General features: G+C 47.3%; 1 protein-coding gene across 1 annotated transcript in view; it reads left to right on the plus strand.

Moving 5' to 3' along the window:
- cfap299 (cilia and flagella associated protein 299) overlaps window positions 1-23,764 on the plus strand; it is a 1,221,566-nt gene that overhangs the window by 1,192,798 nt on the left and 5,004 nt on the right. The window contains exon 5 of the mRNA XM_086004005.1: window positions 8,315-8,444. Coding sequence (XP_085860131.1) covers window positions 8,315-8,444 — 130 coding nt within the window. The remainder of the gene's footprint in view (window positions 1-8,314; window positions 8,445-23,764) is intronic.

Here is a 23,764-nt window from a genome sequence, read left to right on the forward strand (position 1 = left end):
TAAATATTTTTCATGTAGTAGGATACATGGCAAAAGAAATTGTTGCACCTTAAGAATGTGAAAATGACAAGCTACCCCAATGAGTCAGTTAGTTAAAAAAATATATTTCACAATGTACAAGTGACTAATTCAGAGCAGGAGATTCTCAAATTTGTTAAGTTCACTGATCTCAGCTGAGCTTACGGTAGGAGTGTTAATAATTGGCACAAAACCACTGGCCTGAGGAGAGGGGGAAACAAGTCAATCAGGGGTCCCTGTTCCTGATTATTATCCACTGGCACCTTCTGGAAGTTGTGTGCGCACTTATGTCTGTGAGCACTGGATGAGGATAGGTTGGGTTCGGCTCTGATGTCTTCCAAAATTATGTACATGTCACACTGTTAGGTTAGCAAATGAAGAATAGACACTTGGGCAAAGTACTCAAGGGTGAACCATACCACAGCATGAGTCAGAAGCTTCAGGTGAAATGGGGAAAAAGTTAGTGCAAAATAATGTGGCCATATTGGGGGTAATTTTAACCTCACTCGCCGGGTGGGAAACCCATGGGATCCGTGGAATGCCAGTTTTACACCGTGCCCAATAATGCTCTCCATTGACTTCAATGAATTCTCCAGTGGAATGTAAAACCAGCATTGGACCCGCTCGCATCAGTTTCCCAGAAGGCAGGTTAGGTTAAAATTGCCCCCATTAATAGGGACTCTTATGATGATAGTTCTCACGGACACTAATAACTACAATGTTACAAACAATATTTAATTTTTAAATGAAATCTTCAGAGAACTCAGTACTTCAGGGTGCGGGAGAGTTAAAACAAACCAGAGACTAATTTGTGAATTGGACCTCGCCACTATTCAAAAAGAATGTAAAACCTGGAGACAACATGTGCAATATGAATTCAAGAGCTTAACAGTTTAAACCTTCAAACCTCCTTAAACCACATTACAATTTTGCCAAAGTGTGGTGTTAATGGTTTCAAAATTTGCCTGTACTGAACCTTTGATGCGAGCAGCTGCCAGTGGCAAACACATGTTGCTGTGTTATTGTGGCCCAATGCGCCTTACTATGTTTTGCACATGTGACGACATCAAAGCAATGGGCTGTTTTTCGATAAAGCATTCTGAAGATGATCTACCTCGGTTGCTGAAGATTTTTCAATGCTTAACAGAAAATGTCTGCCTGCAGTTGCACAAATCGTTCATTCTTGTTTTAAGGAATCATTTGATCCACAGGTGTTTTTCTTTATGAACCAAGACCTAAATGTTGTTTCATTGCACCCTGGAGTTTTCAGACGAAAACAGAAAATGCTGTTACATACCTTTGACCCAATGCAATGCATCCCCTTTTACAGAAGCTAATTCCCCAATCCAGATTGACACGTAGCCATCTGCAAATGCCAACCAGGTGACTGAACTGATAGTTTAACTGGTTTTAAAGGCCATGTAGTATGATAACAAGAGTAAAGGTGATTTTAACCCTGCCCACCCAGCAGAAACCAGGCAGGCAGGCAATTACAATCGCCTGTAGGACTCATCCGTTGATGTCCCACAACTATCCCACAGACTACACTTTCAGCCTGCTCTTCTGAGCAGCTGATAGGGACACCTGCCGGAAACCAACGGGGTTCTTCTTTAAATATGTAGGTAGGGCTCTCATAACGTCATCTGGGCCCGACTGCTGTTTTAAGTAGAGGCCTGCATGGAGAAGCCATTGTGGATTTATGCCACAGCAACCTTTTGGAAAAAAGGAATTAGTGCCAGTAGAGGCCGAAAAAGATACTTTATTGACTTTCCTTGTGGGGCCTGGAGGAGCAGAAGTTCTCCTCCGGGAGGCCCCACAAGGAAGGTTTAGCCCTTCCCTGCCACGAGCTGCTCACCAACCCCCCAATCATGAGACCCTCCGAAGCCCCCCTGCTCGCGATTTACCCGAGTGCCGGAGACCATTCCTTCGGAAGGGCCTCCTTTTACCCAACATTGCCGGCAAGCTGCCGCTCCTTGACGGTTTTAAGCAGGAAACTGACTGGCGCTATGCAGAAGAGGTCCGAGAATTACAGTGTCGAGATCAGAACGGGTTGTCAGCCCCCTCCCATCCAACTCCCATTCCAAGTTAAAATCGGGGCTAGTAGTATAATTGTTTGTAGTCAGCAGAGTTTCTTGATTAGTTTATTCAAATTATATATTCCCTGTGGAAAAAAGTTAAATTATTCAATGCATGAGCAGCACCTCTGAAGCAGATTATCGTACTGAGTTTTACAGAGTAGACTTCCTAGATCCTATGCTGAGTTAGCTGATCTCACCGACAGTATTGGAGCTCCAGTCAGTAAGTGTTGCTGGACTAGTGAGTGAAAAGCTAGCCATTGTTTCCACTCCTAATCACTGTCCAGTGACCCTTGCTGGAAAGTATGCATGTGTGTGTGTGAGGGCAGAGTAACGCTCAACAGTGATTTCACCCACTGTCAGACAACCTACTAAAATACACTAATTAGGCTCACGTTATGAAGAATGAGAATTTGGCAAGCTACCAGAGAGCAACTAGTACCTCTATATCCCAGTATGAGGCAATGGGCATTTTTCCTCTTTAGCACTTGGGTGTAAAGCATTGCCCAGGAAGAGCACACAGAGAAAAATCAGATGGGGAGGTTTGTATGCCTGTAAAGGAGCTCACACAATTTTCCATTCATTTAAATTAATAAACAGAAAATTGGGTGGGCTCCATTATGAGTGTCTGATCTTCTGCTCTATGCAAACCACTCAGACAATGATTTACATCCCCAAGCACTACAGTGGAAAATCTGCCCAATATCTTAAAGAGAACAGGGTGGAAATTTGGAAAAAGATGTTTCATTGTTCAGTTAGACGTGACAGCAGTGTACAGCCATTCTGAAATGTAAGAATGTCAGCATCTCACACTTTTGTTTCAGTGAGTATTATAATGAAAGAAATGTTCTCTAGATAATTGCATACCTAATCCAAGAGTAGAATCCCATTGCACCAAGTCACTTCCTACTCAGTCCCATTGTACAGAATTCCTGATCCAAGCATAACACTCAGATGCAAAATCCTGATCCAAACAGAAAATGTGCTGTAATTATACAGCTTCTAATGCACAACATACTTCTGATAGTCAGCCTGCTGCCACACTCGAGCAAGAATCCTCTGCATTTTCTACATTGTTCCTCTGTCCAAAAATATGTTTTTCTTAAGCACTTTCTATTGTTATTAAGATAGAGAGGAAAACTGGAAGTTTGAAGCAGAAATGGAAAATACTAGAAATGCACACCAGGCCATTCAGCATCTGAAAGAGAAACGTTTCAGGTGTAACAATGAACCAGAGTTGTGGTGGTGGAAGATCTTGCTCAAAATGTTAACCTATCCTTCACTTTAGGAAGCTAATCATTTTGCTGTACATTGCCAGCACATTCTGTTTTTATTTCTCCAGTTTCTGTGTTGAACGAAAGGCTAAATGCAATGGCCCGAATTTTGCTGCCAGTGGTGAAGGAACGGCTCTCGCCATTCACCTCGCTGACAGCTGCCCACAGACTTTTGCGGGCTTGTCAGCGGAGATTTCCTCTAATCCGATGTCTTTTCCAGTGCAGTGCCCTCTACAGGGTGTCTGTGGCATCTGTGAGCAGGTCAAGCAAAATCAAGGCTCTTCAACCAATCAGATTGAAAAATCCTCACTGAGACACATAGGCCACATAAACATATGGCGGGAGTCATGGACGAGCCTGGGTGCAGCCATGCACCTCTGTGCAGTACTTATCAGTGTTTGCAGCACCTCAGTGCTGCAGAATACTGACAGTAGAACTGTCAAAAACAATTTGGACATGGCCCCTTTAAGGAAACCAGCTGATGATGTCATCAGACCTGCTTCCTTTTAATTGGCTGGGAACCTCGCTGGGCAGGCTTAACAAGCCCAATCATCATAAATTCACTTCAACATAGCAGGCTGGAGCAGGCAGCGGGCTGGGATCGCGCTACCGACCCCGGCCGCCCCGGATCCGCCTCGGTAGGCAAAATCGTGGCCACAAACCAGGAAGTATAAAGCAGGAAATATAAATTCAATTTTATTGTTGTACAGAAAGCGAAATGAAGATTGGGAAATACAGATGGGATTAAGGGAGAGAAATGAAAGAAACAGACAGAAAAAGAAAAAAAAAAAAATTTTAAATCTCCAACGCTAATTTTCGTCTGAGGGAAGTAGATTCCACACTTGTAATATTAATTTTTCAGGGCCAGAGAGGTTGTTCTGAAATAATTATCACATTCTGAAATAAAAAAAACTCATTTACTCTGAATGTACCAACTTTTTCAGCCTTTTTTAATGCGGAACTAATGGGCAAGTACAGCAAATTCACGCTGTTGCAGTAATTTCAATGCCGGGTCTACTGGCGAGGACTGCAACAGTGCACCCTGTAGAGCAACAGAGTATCTCTGACAGCAACCTCTGGATTTCTGTGTTTAACTGCGCATATGCATACTCCAGAAATTGCTGTCAGATTTCCTGCATTATAATGGTGAGCGCTGATAGCCTCATATATAGGCCAGACTGGGTAAGGTTGGCAGATTTCCCTCCTTAAAGCACATTAGTGAGCCAATTGGGGTTTTATGGCAATCTGACAGCTTCATGGGCACTTTTATTGATATCAGCTTTAACTTTCCAGATTTTTAAACTGTATCATTGATGTATATTTATGGTGATAGACATTCCTGTACCACAGGATATAACAACAATTCCATCTTCCGAAGGTTACTTTTGCTAGTTCATATCAACTGCTAAGAGCAACAGACTCGTGTGAGGGAACAGCGGTGTCATGTCATCCAGCATCTGGCATCACCGGATGTGATCATGAACTCAGTTGTACTTTGAGCATAATAAAACAAATAGTTCCAGAAACTTTTTAATTGATCCAACATTTCTTTTAGGCAATAAAAAATAAATCTTTATTTTACTGGTGGGGGTGCGTTACTCAATTGGCACCAAACGTTTGTTATGGCCAAAGCCCAAACCATAAACATTCAGCAAAATAAGCATTGAGTTTAAGTTCTTGGTAAAGTACAGAATGGGAATGACGTGCTTTATGTTATATTGAGGCCTGATTTTAATAAGATGCAGACACCTCTAATTAGTTCCAGTGCAGTATTAATTTCTTTTTAAGATAGTTTTGGCCCCTCATTTTTTTAATCACCAAACATTGTTCAGCTGAAGGGCCTGACAAGTGATTCATTCCCAAAGCTCAGAGCTGTCAACATTGCACAAATCCTAGGTGTGAGATTTTCAGTCACATACCTGAGGCATTGTCTCACACCAAAACATAAACATGTTAAAAGCAGCAAGCGTCACACAGGCACCGACAGTGAACTTGGATTAAAGAACCTGTCTGCTTTAATCCAAGTTCACTGTCCCATTACTGCTGTTGCAGCTGTTCAGAGTCACTTTACAATGACTGAGTCACTGATGTGAGAGCGACTGAGTTTTATCTCCTGGTAGCTGCAGGAAAAAACACTTTCAGCCACTCACCTTTCCGAAATTACATGGAAAAATAAGCCTGAGACCAGGAATGATGGGTGTTAACTGCAGTATGAAAGCAGCTGCTGTGAAGTCCTGCTAGAAAATATAAACATTTGGAGTTAAAATGAACTCTGGTAACCTGCTTCACTACCATTCACGTATCAGTGATTGAGATGAACTGACAATCTTGCTAAGAGACACACTGCGAGTAGGAGTGAGCAACACTCCATGTATGCATTTGAGTACCATGTATAGCCAAAAAATATTAGCAATCAGGCCTCTTGCATTGGGTGTGAAAAAGAACCACTACTCCATCCTTCAATGTAATATAACTGTTATATTAATAAAATTATTTTCTTTCTCTTCTCTTGTCGTTCTCCATTTTCTTTTCATTTATTTTCCTTTCCTTTGCTTTTTAAATCTCTATCTTCTTTTTCCCTTTTTTCTATTCTTTAAGTAATCCACTGAGTGCAAGTGCCGCTACCATGGTTTTATTTTGCTTTCTCTCACTGGAGAGCAAAGCAAAAGTACGCGATTCAGATGGGGCTATCCCAGAATGCACAGTGATAGTGAAAGCCCCCTTCTTAATCCCATAGCACCTTAGGCTTTGATAGAGGACTCACATTAGTATCACAATTGTTAGGAAAGCCTTGCCTCCATATCGATCTTTTGCTTTCTCTCTTGTTTACGCCCACTCCACAGCAAAACAACACAAAATAAAACTACAAGGTCAGGATTTATCAGCGCAGTGCAGGTATAGATCACCGACTGTTAGATTAGCCAATTTGTTGATATTAGCTTATCTCTAGTCTTTCAAATAATCAGGATTGACTGCAAACCAATATGGTGGGAATATTGTGCCGTATTTTCCGATCGGGGGCTTCCTGCATGCGGAGGCCTCCGATCTGGAAAAAATCGACGGACTTACCTGAGGGCTCCTGAGGTGCATATACTTCCGCTCCTGGGCCTCTCCAAACTCGAAATGTGCAGGGCCCACATATCCCAGAGGTGCATGCGGTTTGCAAGCATCCCTGGGATCATGTGGGCCATGGGGAGCAAATAGGAGAAGGGAATCTCCCTTCATACACTTGACAGATAGACCTGTCAAATATATGAATGGAGATCACCCCAAAAACATAGTAAAACATTAAATAATTCTTTCTTTAAATCAAATTTTTAAAATGAGTTGAAATTACAATAAATTAAAAAATTTAAACAAAAATTTAATTTTTTGAAAAAAATAAAGTATTTTATGGGGCTAAAAATTATATAATTATAAATCAGTAAATTAAAAAAAAAACTTTTTTCCAACTCTTATGCTGGTACCAGGCGTAAGGTTTCTAAGGGTTTTCTGCGGGCGGAGATTCTCCTGAAAGCGGAACTATCCGCCCACAGAGGTCCTTCTCTAGGGCAGGCATCCGATCTGTCAAGAGCATTCTTGACAGATCGGAAATGCCGGTTTTCAGCATATGCACTTCGCATGCCTAAAACCGGCATTTTCTGATGTCCCTACGGGTGTGTATACAGCGCGTACACACCCGTAGGCATCGGAATATACGGCCCATTGTGTTTAAACAGAGTTTAAGATGGAATATAACACACTAGTTATACAGCAAAAACATACGACCATAACAAGCAGCTGGTACTGGACCCGATCGGACAGATGGCTAGAGTGCGCAAACAGCTCTTCCCTTCACCGTCTGTACTAAGGGCTTTTCAGGTCTTTCTCTTATACCCTTTTTATGGGGTGGTTCTAATATAAAATATGGACAGGACCATTTAACCTGTAAGGGCTCTTCCTAAACCAAGGTGCCCAATGGCACGTCGAGTTCTTTGACTCAACTTCGAGATGAAGATCCTCCCTCCAGGAGGGGTTTTCACAATCATTACACATGCTTTATTGTTTATACATTTTGAAGGCCTACCCATTAGAATTTCTCTTATCTCCCTAGTTTGAAGTCAGACATGATATTCTTGGCCAGCAGATGTTCGTAACTGCTTGTTATCAGTTATTCATGTTCAAACTGTTCATGCAATTATTGTACCATGGAATGAATCATTACATTCCCAAAGATATCTTCTATTTTATGTCGTTATACTTAATTAACTTACACATTTTAAAGCAGCTTTGTTAAACAAAGTCAAAATCCTAACTTAGCATTATAATACGGTTATTAGCAATAATGGAAGAAACGTGGGCGTTGGGCCTTGGTTGGCCAAATCAAAGATAATAGTCAACAACCTTTCTAGCACACAAACAGCAGACAGCTAGTTTGGAAACAAGGTCACCGCCATGATGCAGAATGTTATAACATCCGCAGGGAATCAAAACATAAGCAAATTCTAAGCATCTATCCAATTATTCTAATACTAGTCTGAAGAGACTTTTTGTCTCAAGTTCTAATACAATCATCTAAGCACAGTACAGTATTATTCGCAAAACCCCATATATTTTGGATACCCTAATTTTTAACAGGCATGATATCACAAACTTATGAGTGCAATTCATCCTCAGTGCAGGAGAGTTCTTAGGTCTGCTCTTTCTGTTCTTGAAATGGCTGCTGCAAAGAAGAGTGCAGTTTGGCATAGCCTCTGATTCTCCTTCCCTTCCACCACTCGCAGCATGGCTGAACAGAGAGCTCACCACTTCAGGGATTCACTTGGACAGCAAGCAGTAGTGCACCTGTGTTTAAATAAAGTCTTGAGAAGCAATGTGTGTGCTCTCCAAATTTCACACAGTAAGAAAAGACATACTTGAATGATCAATTATATCTCAACATACTCATTCCTATTTATTTTATGGCAGCTTCTACAATTGGGACACCCAGGGCTCCACATCCAATTCTAACCCATATTACCAGGTGATCACAGACAACGCCTCTGGACTCCTTTTCAAAAACAAAAGAGATCGAAAAACAATAAATGTGGATCCAAAGGTAAAAGTCTGTTTTTCTGTTCCTCTCCAATCTCTCGTGTGTCTTGTTCGTCTTTCTTCTCTGAAGTACAAATAATATTTTGAAAATCCCACAAAAGAAATTAAATATAGAGGAAACAAAAACAGAAAATACTGGAAACACTCAGCTAGTCAGTCAGCATCTGTGAAGGGAATAGATGAGTTAATGACCGGAAATTTTACCTGGTGACCCGCTGGGAGTAGGGGGGCCTGGTAGGAGAAGTAACTGCAGTGCGTCTGTCAGTGGCTTTTTAACCCAGCCATTGCATTTACATTTGACTTCTGGGTTTCCTGACCAATTAGCGTGAGCGGGCATGATGACGACATGCATGAGTCTATTTCAGCTGAAGTATTTAAAGGAACATCACAAAGATGACAGTTGAGGATTGTGGAGGCGGGGGAAACAGAGGAAACAAGAATGGACTCACAAAGTGCAAAGGCTGCACCTCGATTCACTGATGCCTCCATAGACCTGATGCTGCGGTGTATAAGGGCACTATGATATACCATATACTATTCCCTGCTGACGGGAAGAAGAAGCCTGACTCAGAGACCAAGAAGCCGTGGCTGGAAATCGCTGAGGAGTTCAGTAGCAGGATGTGGTACCACGCTCCTGGATACAGTGCATGAAGCATTTTAATGACCCCACAAGGGCAGGAAAGGTGAGTACAATGCCACCTTCAACTGCATCCTGATGTGCGTGTCACCCCAACCTCCTCATTCTGCCTTCCCAAGTCTATTCCTGCACATCACTCCTCACACCAACTTACCTTCCAGGTAAACCCATCCCTCTCTGTCTATGCACCTCCTCACATCCCCATCTGCCCATCCACCACTGACACTCACCCTCATCTTAATGCGATGTTATGCCTCTCCCTCATAGTCATCCTCAACAAATGTTGTCTATCCATCTGCTGCACAGATTCCATTACTCTCACTCAAAGGTCTCTTGTTTCTCTCCTTGCAGGAGAAGAGAGCACAGAACACCGGGGAGAGACAGAGAACTGGAGGTGGCCCTCCAGCCATTGCCACACTGACAGCTGCAGAGGAGGATGCACTGCAGATAAGCTGAGTGTCGGCGTGCTTGGCGATCGGAGATGGTGAGATGGGGACCACCCAGCTACCTGGTGACAGAATTAAATATCACACAGCCTCATGACATACTACTCATGATGACTTGATATCAACAGCCAGTGAAATATGATCATGTGCATATGTTCACTTAAAACATTCTTACCGTGACAGTTCTAATTAATAGCTGGAATTTTCTGTACATGGGCGGGTCGGGTGTGGGCAGTCGGCGTAGCAGGTTGCGATCCCATTGCTGCTTCCATCCCGCTGCAGAAAATGACTTTGCGTCAATGTGGCCTATTAAGCTTGCCCAGCTCGTTACCCAGCCCAATTAAATGGTGCTGGTCTGATGTCGTCATCCATGATGTGTTTTCAGCCAGTAGATTTAAAGGAGCCATGGCCACATTGCATTTGAAGGTTCATCTAGGAGTGTGCAATCACTGCACTGGAGCTTTTGATTGTTCCAAATACTTGGAAACATGACTGCACAGAGACAGAGGGCTGCACCCAGGTTCTCTGATGACTCCCTCCATATGCTTGTGGAGGGAGTTACAGCGCGCAGGGAGGTCCTCTTCCCTTCCGATGGAGGGAAGAGACAACCCCAGGAGACAAAAAGAGCCTGGCTCCAATTTGCAGTGGAAGTCAACAGCAGGGATGTGGTCAGGAGGACCTGGGTACAGTGCTGGAAACATTTCAGTGATCTCATTAGATCAAGAAAGGTGAGTGCAAAGTCATATTCAACTTCATCCTGCTGTGCCTCTCATCACATCCCCATCGCTCTGCCTTCCCTACCCTACTCCTGCACATCCTTACTCACACCAACATACCTTGCACATCCACCCATCCCTCTCTCTCTATCTACATTATCACATCCCCATCTTATTAACCACCCCTCACACTCACCCTCATCCTAATGCAATCATACCAACTAATAACACACAAGGAGGTCATTTGGCATTGCCACCCCACTCCATCATAGTCTCCCTCTAAAGAACTAACCCATCCATTCGTTACACTCATTCCATCAGTTTCACTCAACCATCTCTTTTTTCCCTCCTTGCAGGAAAAGAGCCCAAAATAAGAGGGAGAGGGAGAGAATTGGAGGTGGAATGCCATCATTTGCCACTCTTGCAACAGCAGAGGAGGCTGCGTTAGAAGTATCGGGATTTGCCGAGCAGCTGGAATTGGGAGACGGAGAGAGAGGGACACCTCAGCAACCTGGTGACAGAATTACATATCAATAAGCTACATGGCATATATCAGTCACTCATATGGGGACTGATGTCATCAGCCACTGAATGGTCATCATGTGCATAATGGTATCTGTACCCATTATTCATATGACATATCTAACTCATCTCTTTACTCTCCCACAGGTCCATCAAGAGCCCCCACCCCCCTACTGTCCAGGATGAAAAGCAAGACGACTCTTCAGAGGAGCCTCCAGACATAAGCGTACCCAGCACCAGATATAAGCACACCTGGGTGGGTCCCACGCGAGATAGAGTAGTTTTGTCACCTGGTGTCTCACAACTCACAAGTGAGCAAGAGCAGATGGTGTTGACAAGGACAGCAGTGGAGAGTCCTCGCTGGAGAGCACAGGACGCACCCAGCTCTGCTCAGCTGCATGGAGACGCTGAGCCTCTGGGGCTACCCAGAAAGAGGGCGATTCTGGAGGTGCAGGAAGAAGTGCAGGAGGCTGTGACAGGTTTTGCGACCAAGATGTCTACAAATGTTCAGAGAATGGAGGAGTCCATCTGCAACATGAGCACCACCATGTTACAGGCGATGGCGACTGTACGCTCTTCCATGGAAAGGGTGGCCACCTGCATGGAGCAGCTGATATGCCACTCACATGAGCACATGATATCTATGGAGAATAGATGGCAGAGGCTCATAGTCCTCCTCTCTAGGAGGGATGTCAGCATAGACGTGAGTCCTCATAGCTCCACTGATGTGCAACAAGGTGCTCTCCAGCTTCTTGCTAGCAGCAAAGTGCGGGTGGCCCATGAGAGGGATGATGATGAGAGGGGACATGGAAGTGTAGGCTCCTCTCAAAGAGCTTACACTTCTCCCCCCATTGCCACCCTCTCAGTCAGAGCCCCAGATGCCTCCTCAGACAGCGATGGCCAAGTCTGCCCCTGCACAGTTGCAGGAGGAGCAGACTTTGGCGGGGCCATCAGAGGCTCCAAAACCCAGAGGACGTCCACCAGTAGTGTCTAAGCAGTTGCAGCAGAGAAGTGAGCAGCTGCCTCTACCTCTGCTGAAGCCACAGGGGTAGCACCTCGTAGAAGCACGCATAAGAAAAAGATGACACACAAGTAGATTCACAAAGGTAGCCACTTGGGTGTTTTATTCAATGTTAATGTCAAGTTTCCATGATCTGAACCGTAAAAATCTTTATTTTCAACACTTTCTGTTCTTGGAGAAATTTGTGTGCACCTTTGGAAGTGGCTTAGTGAATTGCAGTGACTAGTGAGACATAACGGTACCTCCACCAATGATGAATGGCTTGGTCATTGTGGGGATGGTTTATGGTATTGCTGTGGGGTGGTGCCAACCTGGCACAGCATGTGGCAGCCATATGGGTGTACAGCATAAAGTTAAGTAAATCTGACCATGATGAGGCCATCCCTGGCCTCCCAGGCAGCAATGTGCTCGGGTTCTGATGCCCTCTGTCTTGTGCAACATCAGGTGGTTGCGGAGAAAGTTGGCGGTGTTGTTGTTGGTGCTGCTGATGTGCCTGGTGCTGCTGGTGTTGGGGCTCATCGTGGTCAGATTCTGAGGACCAAGGTGAGACAGTACAAACGGCACCCATGCTGATGGAATAAATGGCAGGTGAAGTAGAGTTGACCGAAGCAATCTCTCAATGGGGAGTGAAGTTCTTCCAATGAGGTGACACTGGATGGAGACTTTGCTGGAAACACTTGCAGCCTACAGAAAGTTAAATGTGTGCTGCCAATGTAGTCAGCAACAGCTTCTGCCTGAGGAAAGTGATCAGCTGTGAGGACAGAGCTTTTATAGTACATTTGATGCTGTCAAGTAATCAGCTGGCGCAATGGCCATTGAACTCCTACCTCAGGTTGACAGACATGGTTCCCAAGCTGTGTGAATCCTGTGGCCATGCATGGAAATTTGAAATGTAGGGGGGAAAAGGCTCTTAAGTGTCTGACAACAAGCTTATAATGATTTCAAATAGGTCGCCCGTCTCTGCCGGTCAGGTCGCTGCCGCACTGGCAAACGCGCCCGAGGGAAAGGCACATGTGGGCGGGATGACGGCGGGTTCCTGACTCGCTCCAACTTTTTTCAAATTTTCCACCCAACCCGCCTCCGATCGTGCCTGCACGGACCCCAGAAAATTCCAGCCAATGTCTTTAATCTCCCACAGGCCCATGAAGTGTCCCACAGGAGATGGCGCCAGAGGACGACGATGACTCCTCAGAAGAGGTCACACGCTCTGAGGGTGTGCCATCACAGAACTCATGCAGGCCAAGCACCAGCTCAGATACACACACGTTGGTGGGACCAGTGAGACAGATAGTTGTGTTGTCACCTGGTGTATCTCACATCTCAAGTGAGCAAGAGTTGATGGTGGATACAGGGAAAGCAGTGGAGAGTCTGTGTCGGATGGCGCAGGACACTCCAAGCTCTGTTCAGCTGGATGCAGATGCTGAACCTCAGGGGCCATCAATGAAGAGGATAATTCTGGAGCAGCAGCAAAAAATGTGTGATGTTCTGGCAGGCTTTCCAGCTACATTGTGCACACTTACAAGGAGAATGAAGGAGTCCGTCTCAAGCATGAGTGACATGACATCAGTGGCCTTTGCTATGATGTCTTCGTCCATGGAAAGAGTGGCCACCTGCATGGAGCATCAAACACAGCAGTCAAACAAGTGCATGCTGGCCCTCACCAATGGCTTGCACACTCTTAAATAGAATTGATCAAAACCTAGTCTTGGCCGTTCAGCGCCCCACTGATGTGCAGCGAAGTGCTCTGTGCTGATTGCTAGCAGGGACGCACGGGTAGGCCATGAGAAGGAAGATGGAGAAGTGGGGACTGTGCTCAAAGCGCTTCCACTTCTACCCCGTTGCTGCCTCCCACCCCCGCCCCCTCAGTCAGAGCCCCACATGATGCCTTGTGTTCCAATGGCCGAGTCTGCCCCTGCACAGGTGCAGGTCGAGCAGTCTTTGATGAGGTCCTCATGGGCTCCAAAACCCAGAGGACATTGGCCAAGAGCATCTCAGCAGTCAGAGCAGGGATGTGAGTAGCTTGCCTCTACCTCTGCTGAAGCCACAGGGGTTGCACGACGTAGGAGCAATAGAAAAAGGAAGGTGAAAGATTTGTAGTTGCACATGGGTGTGTTACACAATATTACCTTGTTAAGTTTATGTTTAAATTTTGAAACATGTAAAAATTATTTCTTTGCACCATTTTCCCGTCTTGTCCATTTTTGCCTGCTGCCTGGCAAGTGGTCTTCTCACTTGTAATGAATGGTAAGACTAGACTTTAATCGGAACAATGGGTGTCTGTGAAAGGGATGCTTTGTTGATTGCAGAACTGCTTTGTGCTGGTGGGGGCGGGGTGGGTGCAAGTTGGTTCAACAAGTGGCTGCCAGGTGGGTACAGTGGTGCAAACAAATTAAATCTTGCCATTATGAGGCCATCCCAGGCAGCACTGTGCGCTACTGCTGGTGTCATGTCCACATGACGTTCCTCCTCCTCCTTGTCTTCGCCCTCCTGTTCCTCCCCCTGAAGAGGCACTGCTTTCTGCGCCTTGCTCCTCCTGCAGCTCCAATCTTTGCTGCTGTGCTATGTTGTGCAGAGCGCAGCACACACATGATCATTCTGGAGACCCTGGCTCGTGCATATTGAAGGACGCATCCAGATCTGTTGAGGCATCTGAAGTGCATCTTCAGCACCCTGATTGCTTGCTTAATGACACATCTCGTCGTCATATCGCTTTGATTGTAATGCTCTTGGGCCTCATTGCTTGGGCTCCTCATGGGCATCATTATCAGCCACATTTTAAGTGGATAGCCCTTGTCTCCAAGCAGCCAGCTGGTAAGTTTGTTCGGAGGTGTGAAGAACTCAGAGAGGGTGGACTGGCACAGGATGAATGCATCATGGCAGCTCCCTGGGAATCTGGCACACACATGCATAATGATCTTTTTCTGGTTACAGACAAGCTGCACATTGATGGAGTGGAAGCCCTTCCGGTTGACAAACACTCCTGGGTGATCTGCAGGTGCCTTGATTGCCACATGTGTGCAGTCGATGACGCCCTGCACCTGTGGGAAGCTAGCCAGAGCCACAAACCAGAGCGCTCGCTCATTCTGATTGGCTTCATCGGTGGCAAAGTGTACATATTTGCCTGCCCTGGCAGAAGTGGCATTGGTCACCTGGGTGATGCATTTGTGGGTGGCCGATTGCGAAATCCTGCAAGTATCTCCTGCAGATCCCTGGAAGGAGCCTAAGATGAAGAAGTTGAGGGCGGTGGTCACTTTGACAACTACTGATAAAGCATGCCCACCAGGTCCACTTGGCTATAGGTCTTGTTCCAGCAGGCTACAAATATCTGCGACCACCTGACACGATACCCTGCACCTCCTGAGGCACTGGTGTTCAAACATGTCCAGGAAGCTGATCCTCTACCTATATACCCTGTGTTGTGGGTATCGCTTCCTGTGAGCTGCACCTCTGTGCTCATCAGCTCTCTCCTGAGGAGAAGGCTACTGCTGCTCCTGCTGGTGGTGTTCCTGCTGCTGCTCGTCTTGGTCTTGCTGCTGCTCATCTTGGTCTTCAACTGAGGTCCAAGGTGAAACAGCATAAGCGACACCCATGCTGATCTGATATATGACAAATGGAAAGTGGAGATCAGATGCACAAACCTCCAAAATAATGAAAGTGACCTCCAATGTAGTGAAAATCACCTCCAATGTAGTGAAAATCACCTCCAATGTAGTGAAAGTCACCTCTACTGCAGTTCCACATTCACCAACAAGGTGACAAGACGAAGCACTGAAATAAGGTGGAGTGATTTTTCTTCTCCTCCCAAACAAAGATTATTTTTTGAAATGCTTTAAAGTTTTAAAATGTTGTGATACTGCAGCTTTTAGGTTAAGAACAGGGACGTTTATACTTAGTTTACTTTGATTTTCCAGGTTTTAAATAGAAAGTTAATTTTTGTACTTTACAAGGTGAGGAATGCCAGTGCTAGAGAATGGCACACACTTTAATCTATTTTTGGCCAGTGTCAGCATCAAACATGACCAAATCAGATACAGCACAGCCAAAACCGAATAAAGCTCTTGCTGCTCTGCCCCAACAATGGGGGGAAATAGTTCTGGTTACTATGTGTAACAAAATCATAAACACAACCTTTCTGAATTAATTTACTACACATAGCAACCATAATACTCCTTCCTTCGATGTGCCTTAGCTCCGACTTCAAAAGAACTTCGCCACGTCAATGTAACTTTTTTTTTCCATTTCCTACAACAATCATTCTTATGAGACTGCCAGTTTACTACTGGGTTACGTGAAGTGGAATATTCCATTTGGCAGAAGTTAGGGTTTAGTGCACATAGAAATGAATTATACTCACCTACAGAGCTATGTTCCTTTGTAACCAGCAATATTCAGCCATTTTAATACCTGATATGTGCACAAAAACCAAAAATGGACCTCCACCTGAGCAACAAAGTTCTGGCTGGATTTAAAACACAAACAAAATTTTATAGATTCGGCCTCTCCCATGAATTCCATGATTTGACATAACTGGAATCCAACAAAACCTGTCTCATATATGGTACACTGTTACCACCTATTGTGGTATCCAGTGGAAAACAGCTGTGTAAACCCATTAGAAATGGGGTGGTAAATTTACACCAGTCAGTTTTGGGCTGTGGACATGCCCAATAGCAACAGATTTATCACTGCCCAAGCTCCTTTAAATTAGGACTCTTACAACCCACAAAGAGAGGAGAATGTTATCTTCTAATGTCAACTAGATTCAAAGAGTATTGATACACTGGGCTCGAATTTCCAAGCCCCGTGGAGGCGGGTTTGGAGACAGAAGTGGGGGGAAAATTGCAGAATCTGGGGGCACGAACCCTTCCCGCCCCCAACCCACCTCCATGCCCATTTCCCAGGAGGCGGGTACCCGACCTGTACTGGGAGCCACTTCCCCGAGGTGGGAAGGGGATTAGTGCCAATTTTCCATTGAGGAAAATTCACTATCACCCGTCTTTTGTCCGGCAAGAAAAGTTAAAATGATCTTCCCTACCCCCACATGGCCGGTGCCAGCAAAACACCCTGACTGGAAGTGTATAACTCAACTATACCAGATGGATAATTATGCTGACAGAGTCAGTGGGCTGGATTTTGTCAATGGGGACGTGATGGAGGCGGGACTCCCACTTTCGCTATAGAATCATCCAACAGGTAGTTAACAGGCAGTTTTTGGCCTTATCCCTATTTTTAGCCCTGAAGTTTGGGCTGCCCGATGGCTCCAAACCACGCCAAGTTAGCGAGGTGGACCGTCAGGCTGAAGGGCTTGGAGGGTTCGAGATGTCCGGTGTTCAGGTGAGTGATGTCCAAAGATGTGCGGGTTAGGTTGATTGGCCATGATAAAAATTGGCCCTTAGTGTTAGGGGGGATTAAATATGTGGGGTTACGGGGATAGGGCTTGGGTGGGATGGCTGTCGGTGTAGGGACCGGGTGCTAGGGTTTGGATGATCAGCCATGATCTCGTTGAATGGCGGAGCAGGCTCGAAGGGCCGAATGGCCTACTCCTGCTCCTAGTTTCTATGTTTCTATGTGATGGGTGCATGAGTGCAGAGGTAAGTGTGTTTGGTGTGTGTAAAGTGTTTAAATACGTTTTACTTACCTTTACTTACTAATGCAGGCTTCCTTCCTTCAGGTCTCGGGAGTCCCTCATCTCACTGGCACAGAAAGCAGAATGGCTGCGAGCTGCCAAAAGTTACAGCATTCTGCTTTCTGTTCTGGAGAGATTTCTAACTGAGTCTGTGGAGAAGGACTCAAGTTAGAAGTAATATTGTCAGGCCTAGAAATTCGGTTGGTAGCGCCGGCGCTGAGCGCCTAAAGAGACCTAGAATTGGGGCGATACCCTATGTTGGGGCGGTCGCTATGAAGATAGCGACAACTCAGATATTGACTATACATTTAGCGCCTGCGCTAAGTATTTGCGCGCGCCCATGAGCGCAAGCAGATCATGACGTCATTTCAGTGTGCAACGCCTTTTAGGAGCGCCTGAGCGCATATTGGGTGGCGCCCGGAGCCTTAACGCCTAGCGCTATTAGTGACAGTTCGAGGGAGGGCTAGCAGGCCCTTCTCGGAGTAGGGGGGCGCTATTTAAAGGGGACAGCTCTAGTGCAGAATCTTCAGCCACTTGGCCTGCTCATTGCGATCGTTGCTGGATAGAGTTGGCGAGCTACTGTGGAGCAGAGTTTTGGGAATTTAGCTTTAGAGTACTTGGGACCTTCAAACCTGTCCGAAGCACTTGCAGCACTGCACCTAAAAGCCTTTTGACCAACTGGCATCGGAATGGGAGCTGCTTTGGAGGACGACGGCCTCATCGCCCAACACTGTGAAGGGGCAGAGAGACGGCGGGAGAGAGGGCTGGGATTGGCCAGAAGGAGGAGGGGCAATGGAGGTTGGCCAATCCGACGGGATGCTGCGAGGGTCTTTAGGCAGCAGGTGACAAGCCTTGACATGTTGGAGGAGCAGTGTTTGGGAAGACTCCGATTCTGGAGGGACATTGTTACTGATCTGTGCCACCTGCTTGGTCAGGATCTGCAGCCGCGTGAACGGTGCAGAACCTCTCTGTCCGTGATCGCTAAACTGACTGATGGCCTCAATTTTTATGCCAACGGATCCTTTCAGTCAGCCATTGGAGACATTGCGACTGTCGCTCAGGTTGCAGTCCACTGTTGCATCCGGCAAGTTACAGATGCCCTTTATAGGCGAAGGCGTCAATTCATGACCTTCCCTCTGACCCTGCACAAGCAGGCGGAGCGCGCGCAGGGTATCGCTTCTATTGCGGACTTACCCATGGTGCAGGGGGCGACTGACAGCACACACGTGGCTTTGACGGCGCCATGCCATCATCCTTAGGACTTCCGCAACCGCAAGGGGTTCCACTCCCTCAACATGCAGCTGGTCTGTGACCACCGCCAAATCATCCTGGCAGTCACCGCGCATTTCCCAGGGTGCAGCCACGATGCCTTTATCCTGCGGTTGACCTCAGTTTGTAACCTTTTTGAGAGGCTGGCTCGAACACGAGGCTGGCTTACTGGGGACAAGGGCTATCCTCTCTGCCCATGGCTGATGACAACACTCCGTGTGGCCGACACCCCAGCAGAAGAGCTGATCAGCAGCGGCCATCAGGCAACCAGGCACAGTAAACAGCACACTATTGGTGTTCTCAAAAAGCGTTTCCGATGTCTGCAACATTCGGGGGGATCCCTGCAGAACTCGCCGCAGCAAGTGGGACACATCATCGTCGTCTGCTGCATGCTCCACAACTTGGCGAATCGACGCACCCAGCCAATTCCAGCTGTCCCTCAACGACCAGCAGAGCAGGTGGAGGAGGAGGAGTATGAGGAGGAGGAGGAGGAGGAAGAGCAGGCGGAGGAGGAGGATGAGGAGGAGGAGGAGGAGGAAGAGCAGGTGGAGGAGGAGGAGGAGGAGGAGGAAGCGCAGGCGGAGGAGGAGGAGGAGGAATTGGAAGGGCTGCTGAAAGTGGAAGGGCCATACGTCAGAGGCTCATCAGGACTCGTTTCGAGACCCCTGTGGCGGAATGATGAGAGTCTTAACTCATGCGCACTTTGGATGTTTGATGGCCTCTGAATGCCAGCATCACTGAAAGTAGTCACGTGCACCATGCCACATTGAAACTTCTGTTTATTGGCACAAAAGTCTTTAATTACAGCTAAACAACGTAATGTCAACAGAAACCATAAGTTACAAAATAACTGTGAATTCTTCGGCAAAGCCGCAAAACTCAACAAACCTTCTGCAAATATAACAACAGGTGAGGGTGTCCTTGAATTTGGACAAAGAAACGTCTCAGCACCTCCCTCTACAACTGGCCCCTTGAGGGAGAACGACTTCTCTTTCGCACCCGGCCCCTTCCCTCCCTGCTGCTCCTACGTAATTGGACCCCAGTGGCGGGCTCAAGGCTGGGGGACGCCTGCTGACTGTGTGGAAGCGCAGAAGCCCCTGAGGTACGGCCTGGCCGACCTCTGGGCTTGGAGGGTGCGGACGCAGGATGCTTGATGTGACCATGGCTGGAAGCAGTGTGCCCCGCAGGTGGTGGCAGCTGCACTGCAGACGTCCCAGCGCAGGCATGTGCAATGGTCTCCTGCCGAGAGAGGACACCTGCACCATGGTCGGACGACACACTGACTATCTGAGGGGAGCGGCTAGGCTCATACGGCACAATCGCATGCTCCACTGATTCCTGGCCTTGTATGGGACTGGAAGGGCCCGGGGTGATCCTAACTGATGCAGAGAGGGTGGCTGCAGTGAGAGATCGCGTTGCCTCAATCTGGGTGTGGAGGAGCCCAGCAAGTGACTGCGTGGCAACAGTGAGGACCTGTGTGCCAGGTGCCAGTGCTTTGGAGAAGCCCTGGACAGTTCTTCCCATTGCTTCGGACAAGGCAGGTGCCGACCGCTCCACTGCCTCGGACAAGCCCTGGACAGACCTTTCCAGGGATTGTCCGAAGCCCTGAACAGTCCTTTCCATAGCCGACTCAAAGCCCTGGACAGTCCTCTCCATTGTTGGGCCGAAGCCCTGGATAGTCCTGTCCATCGTTGCCCCGAAGCCCTGGATAGACCTGTCCATTGTTGCCCCGAAGCCCTGGAGAGTCCTATCCATTGTTGCCCCAAAGCCCTGGAGAGTCCTCTCCATTGTTGCCCCGAAGTCCAACATACTCTTAGCCAATGAATCTATTGACTCAGGCATCTTCTCCACTGCAGCCATCAGCTCCGTGTGTCTGAGCCGGGCCTGTTTGCTCATTTCAGCCAGGCGACGCACCTCATCTGCACTCTGTGCAGCAGTCATCACTGTTAAGTCTGTGTGTTCTAGTTATTGTTAATAAGAATCACTGCACACAGACCACAAGAGTAAATTCAACAGGTCTTTACTAGTCGGAGGTCAGGCTGAACTGCCCAATAAATCATTACACAGCACTTATATACCGGTGTGGTCACCACCGGTATTACAGTATACAGCAGCCAAGATAAAGTAGTGCATCTCTTAAAATAGTTCTCTTAAAGGTGGAACGGTTACATACACCACAATCACTACCTGCCTTGCCCTCCGGGGAGACGGTGGCCGAACTTGCCGATCCCCCTTGCGTTGCTGCATGCCGCTTGTTCCGGCAACTGGTTCATCCTCAGAGCCCCCCCCCTCCCCTCCAGGGGACTACTATCCCCAGTCTGCAGATGTGTCTGCTCCCCGGATTCTGCAACGGCTGGTCCGGATTCCTCCTGCTCCTCGCCTCCGGTGGCACTGGCACTGGCAGCTTCAGTGCGTTGAGCACGAGTTGGTACTGATTCATCTGAAAGTAGGGAGGTGGAAGAGTGGCTTTAGCAAAAGGACAGGTTTGCTGAAAGGCATGCCAGATTGTGGCAAGGCTCTGACATGGCTGCACACTGAGGATGCATGCTGGCGGGGGGACCAAGTGGAAGGCAACAGGTGAAAAAGGTGAGAGTCTTACCCTCGCTGTCGGAAATGGGGTCGGCAGATGCAGTGGTCACAGGACCAGACAGACATCCTCCAAGAATCTGGTGCACTCTCTCCTCCAGATCCATGAGAGTGACCACTTGTGGAGGTCCGCCACCGGTTCGACGCTGCTCCTTTCGGATCGTCGCCAGCTTGGACTGCAGGGGAAAGAAGGGGAAGTTCTGTAACATGATGCCTTGAGAGATAATCTCATGCCCCCCATGGTGCAAGAGCCCTTACATGATGCCTTGAGACATCATCGCATGCCCCCCATGGTGAAAGAGCCCTTACATGAGGCCTTGAGACATCTGTCCATGTGTGTGCCCAGAAAGGGCCATGGGTGCTTGCTGACAGATCGCCATTGGGGCATCATGGCAACAGGGTGCCCAAAGTCAGCTGCAGATGGAGGGAATCAGAAGTTTGCTAAACCATCACTCACCCTAACGATGCGTGTGAGGTCGTTGAATTTCTTCCTGCACTGAACAGGGGTCCTGGTCGCCATGCTGCTGGAGTTGACCCTCACAGCAACCTCCCTCCAAGATCGTCGGTAAGCCTTCTGATTCGGCCTCTTGCCATTGTCCGGATACAGGACATCTCGACGGCGGTCAACTGCAGCCACCAACTGGTCCAGAGCCTCAGTGCTGAAGCGCACTGCTCTCTGTCTAACCTTCTCCATGCTCAACAAGTTTCTAACGCCAGAGAAGGGCGAGCGCCAATTCTGAGGCCTACAGGGCGTTGGGTGTTGAAGCTCAGGCTGACTGACCCACCCCTTTAAGAGCCGGCCGGCGCCTGGAAGTCTCGTGGTTTCCCGTAATTGAGATCACCTGTGCTGCGCCCGTCCGCGTCGATATTGAGTAACGCCTGAACTTTTGCGCCTTAGGAGCGCCGTGCAACGGCTGAATTAGCGCCTCAATCCCCTTTGGGGGCGATGCAACCCAATATCTCGCCAGGCAGCGATAAGTTTCGTCTGGCTATAAACTTAGCGCACCGCCAGTTCTAGCGCCTCAAGCAGGGCTATACCCAATTTCTAGGCCTCAGTGTTTGACAGCTTCACAGAGCTGTCAAACGCTGATATTTCATCTGTCAAATTCTCCCCGTGTTTGCGTGGGTTTCCTCCGGGTGCTCCAGTTTCCTCCCACAGTCCAAAGATGTGCGGGTTAGGTTGATTGGCCATGATAAAAATTGGCCCTTAGTGTTAGGGGGGATTAAATACGTGGGGTTACGGGGATAGGGCTTGGGTGGGATGGCTGTCGGTGTAGGGACCGGGTGCTAGGGTTTGGATGATCAGCCATGATCTCGTTGAATGGCGGAGCAGGCTCGAAGGGCCGAATGGCCTACTCCTGCTCCTATCTTCTGTGTTTCTATGTTTCTAAAAGCTCTTGACAGATAAAATGTCAATCCCTGACGTTACCTGTAACCAGGTGTCCCTTAATTGGCCTGCTGAGCCTGCTGGGCGGGCTCAACTAGGTCAATCAAGGGAAAATCACGTGGGTTGGCCACAAATCGATGGAGGCAGGACTACAACCCAAAAAGTGGGAGTCCCGCCTCCATCACGCCCCCATTGACAAAATCCAGCCCACTGACTCTGTCAGCATAATTATCCATCTGGTATAGTTGAGTTATACACTTCCAGATCAGGGTGTTTTGCTGACGCCGGCCATGTGGGGGTAGGGAAGATCATTTTAACTTTTCTTGCCGGACAAAAGATGGGTGATAGTGAATTTTCCTCAATGGAAAATAACATGGGGCTAGGTGTAAAACAGTCTGCTGATTCGCTATAGAATCATCCAATAGTACAGCACCGAAGGAAGCCATTCGGCCCATTGAGGCTGTGCCAGCTTTTTCACCTGTTCTTTGCCCGCCGATAAAAGTTATAATTACCCCCACTGTGACTGACATGTCCAAGTCCACATATTTATAATAGCGCAGGATGGAAAATCATGGGCAGTGCACCGGCAATTTTCTGATATGTGCTGTGGGTGGATGAGGTTCCTCACTGGCAGTGTTAACCAGGAAAATTATCTCCATAGGATCAGCAAAATATGTTGCTAAAGAAGAAACAAAGCAAGAGACAATAATCGTGCAAAAGGAGTAGTTTCTCTTGAATTTTAATCAGTGCTCAGTTCCATGCGTAATAGTGTGTTACCTGACAGCAGCCTCGCCAACACTTACTGTCAGGGAGGGAGGGATTCTCTGAAACTTGTGTAGAGTGTGGTCTATATGGTGCAACAGTTTATGTTGACCCTCTGAATTTTACTTAGTGTGGTGATTGTGATGGTTTGTATCCAAATTTACATAGATACATAGAAGATAGGAGCAGGAGTAGGCCATTCGGCCCTTCGAGCCTGCTCCGCCATTCAATGAGATCATGGCTGATCATCCAAATTCAGTACCCGGTCCCTGCCTTCTCCCCATATCCCTTGATCAATTTAGCCTTAAGAAATATATCCAACTCTTTCTTGAATATACTTAATGAACTGGCC

Source organism: Somniosus microcephalus, chromosome 2 (genome assembly GCF_052327205.1).
Source record: "Somniosus microcephalus isolate GS21.2 chromosome 2, FLI_Smic_1.0, whole genome shotgun sequence".
In the NCBI taxonomy this organism is placed as follows: Eukaryota; Metazoa; Chordata; class Chondrichthyes; order Squaliformes; family Somniosidae; genus Somniosus; species Somniosus microcephalus.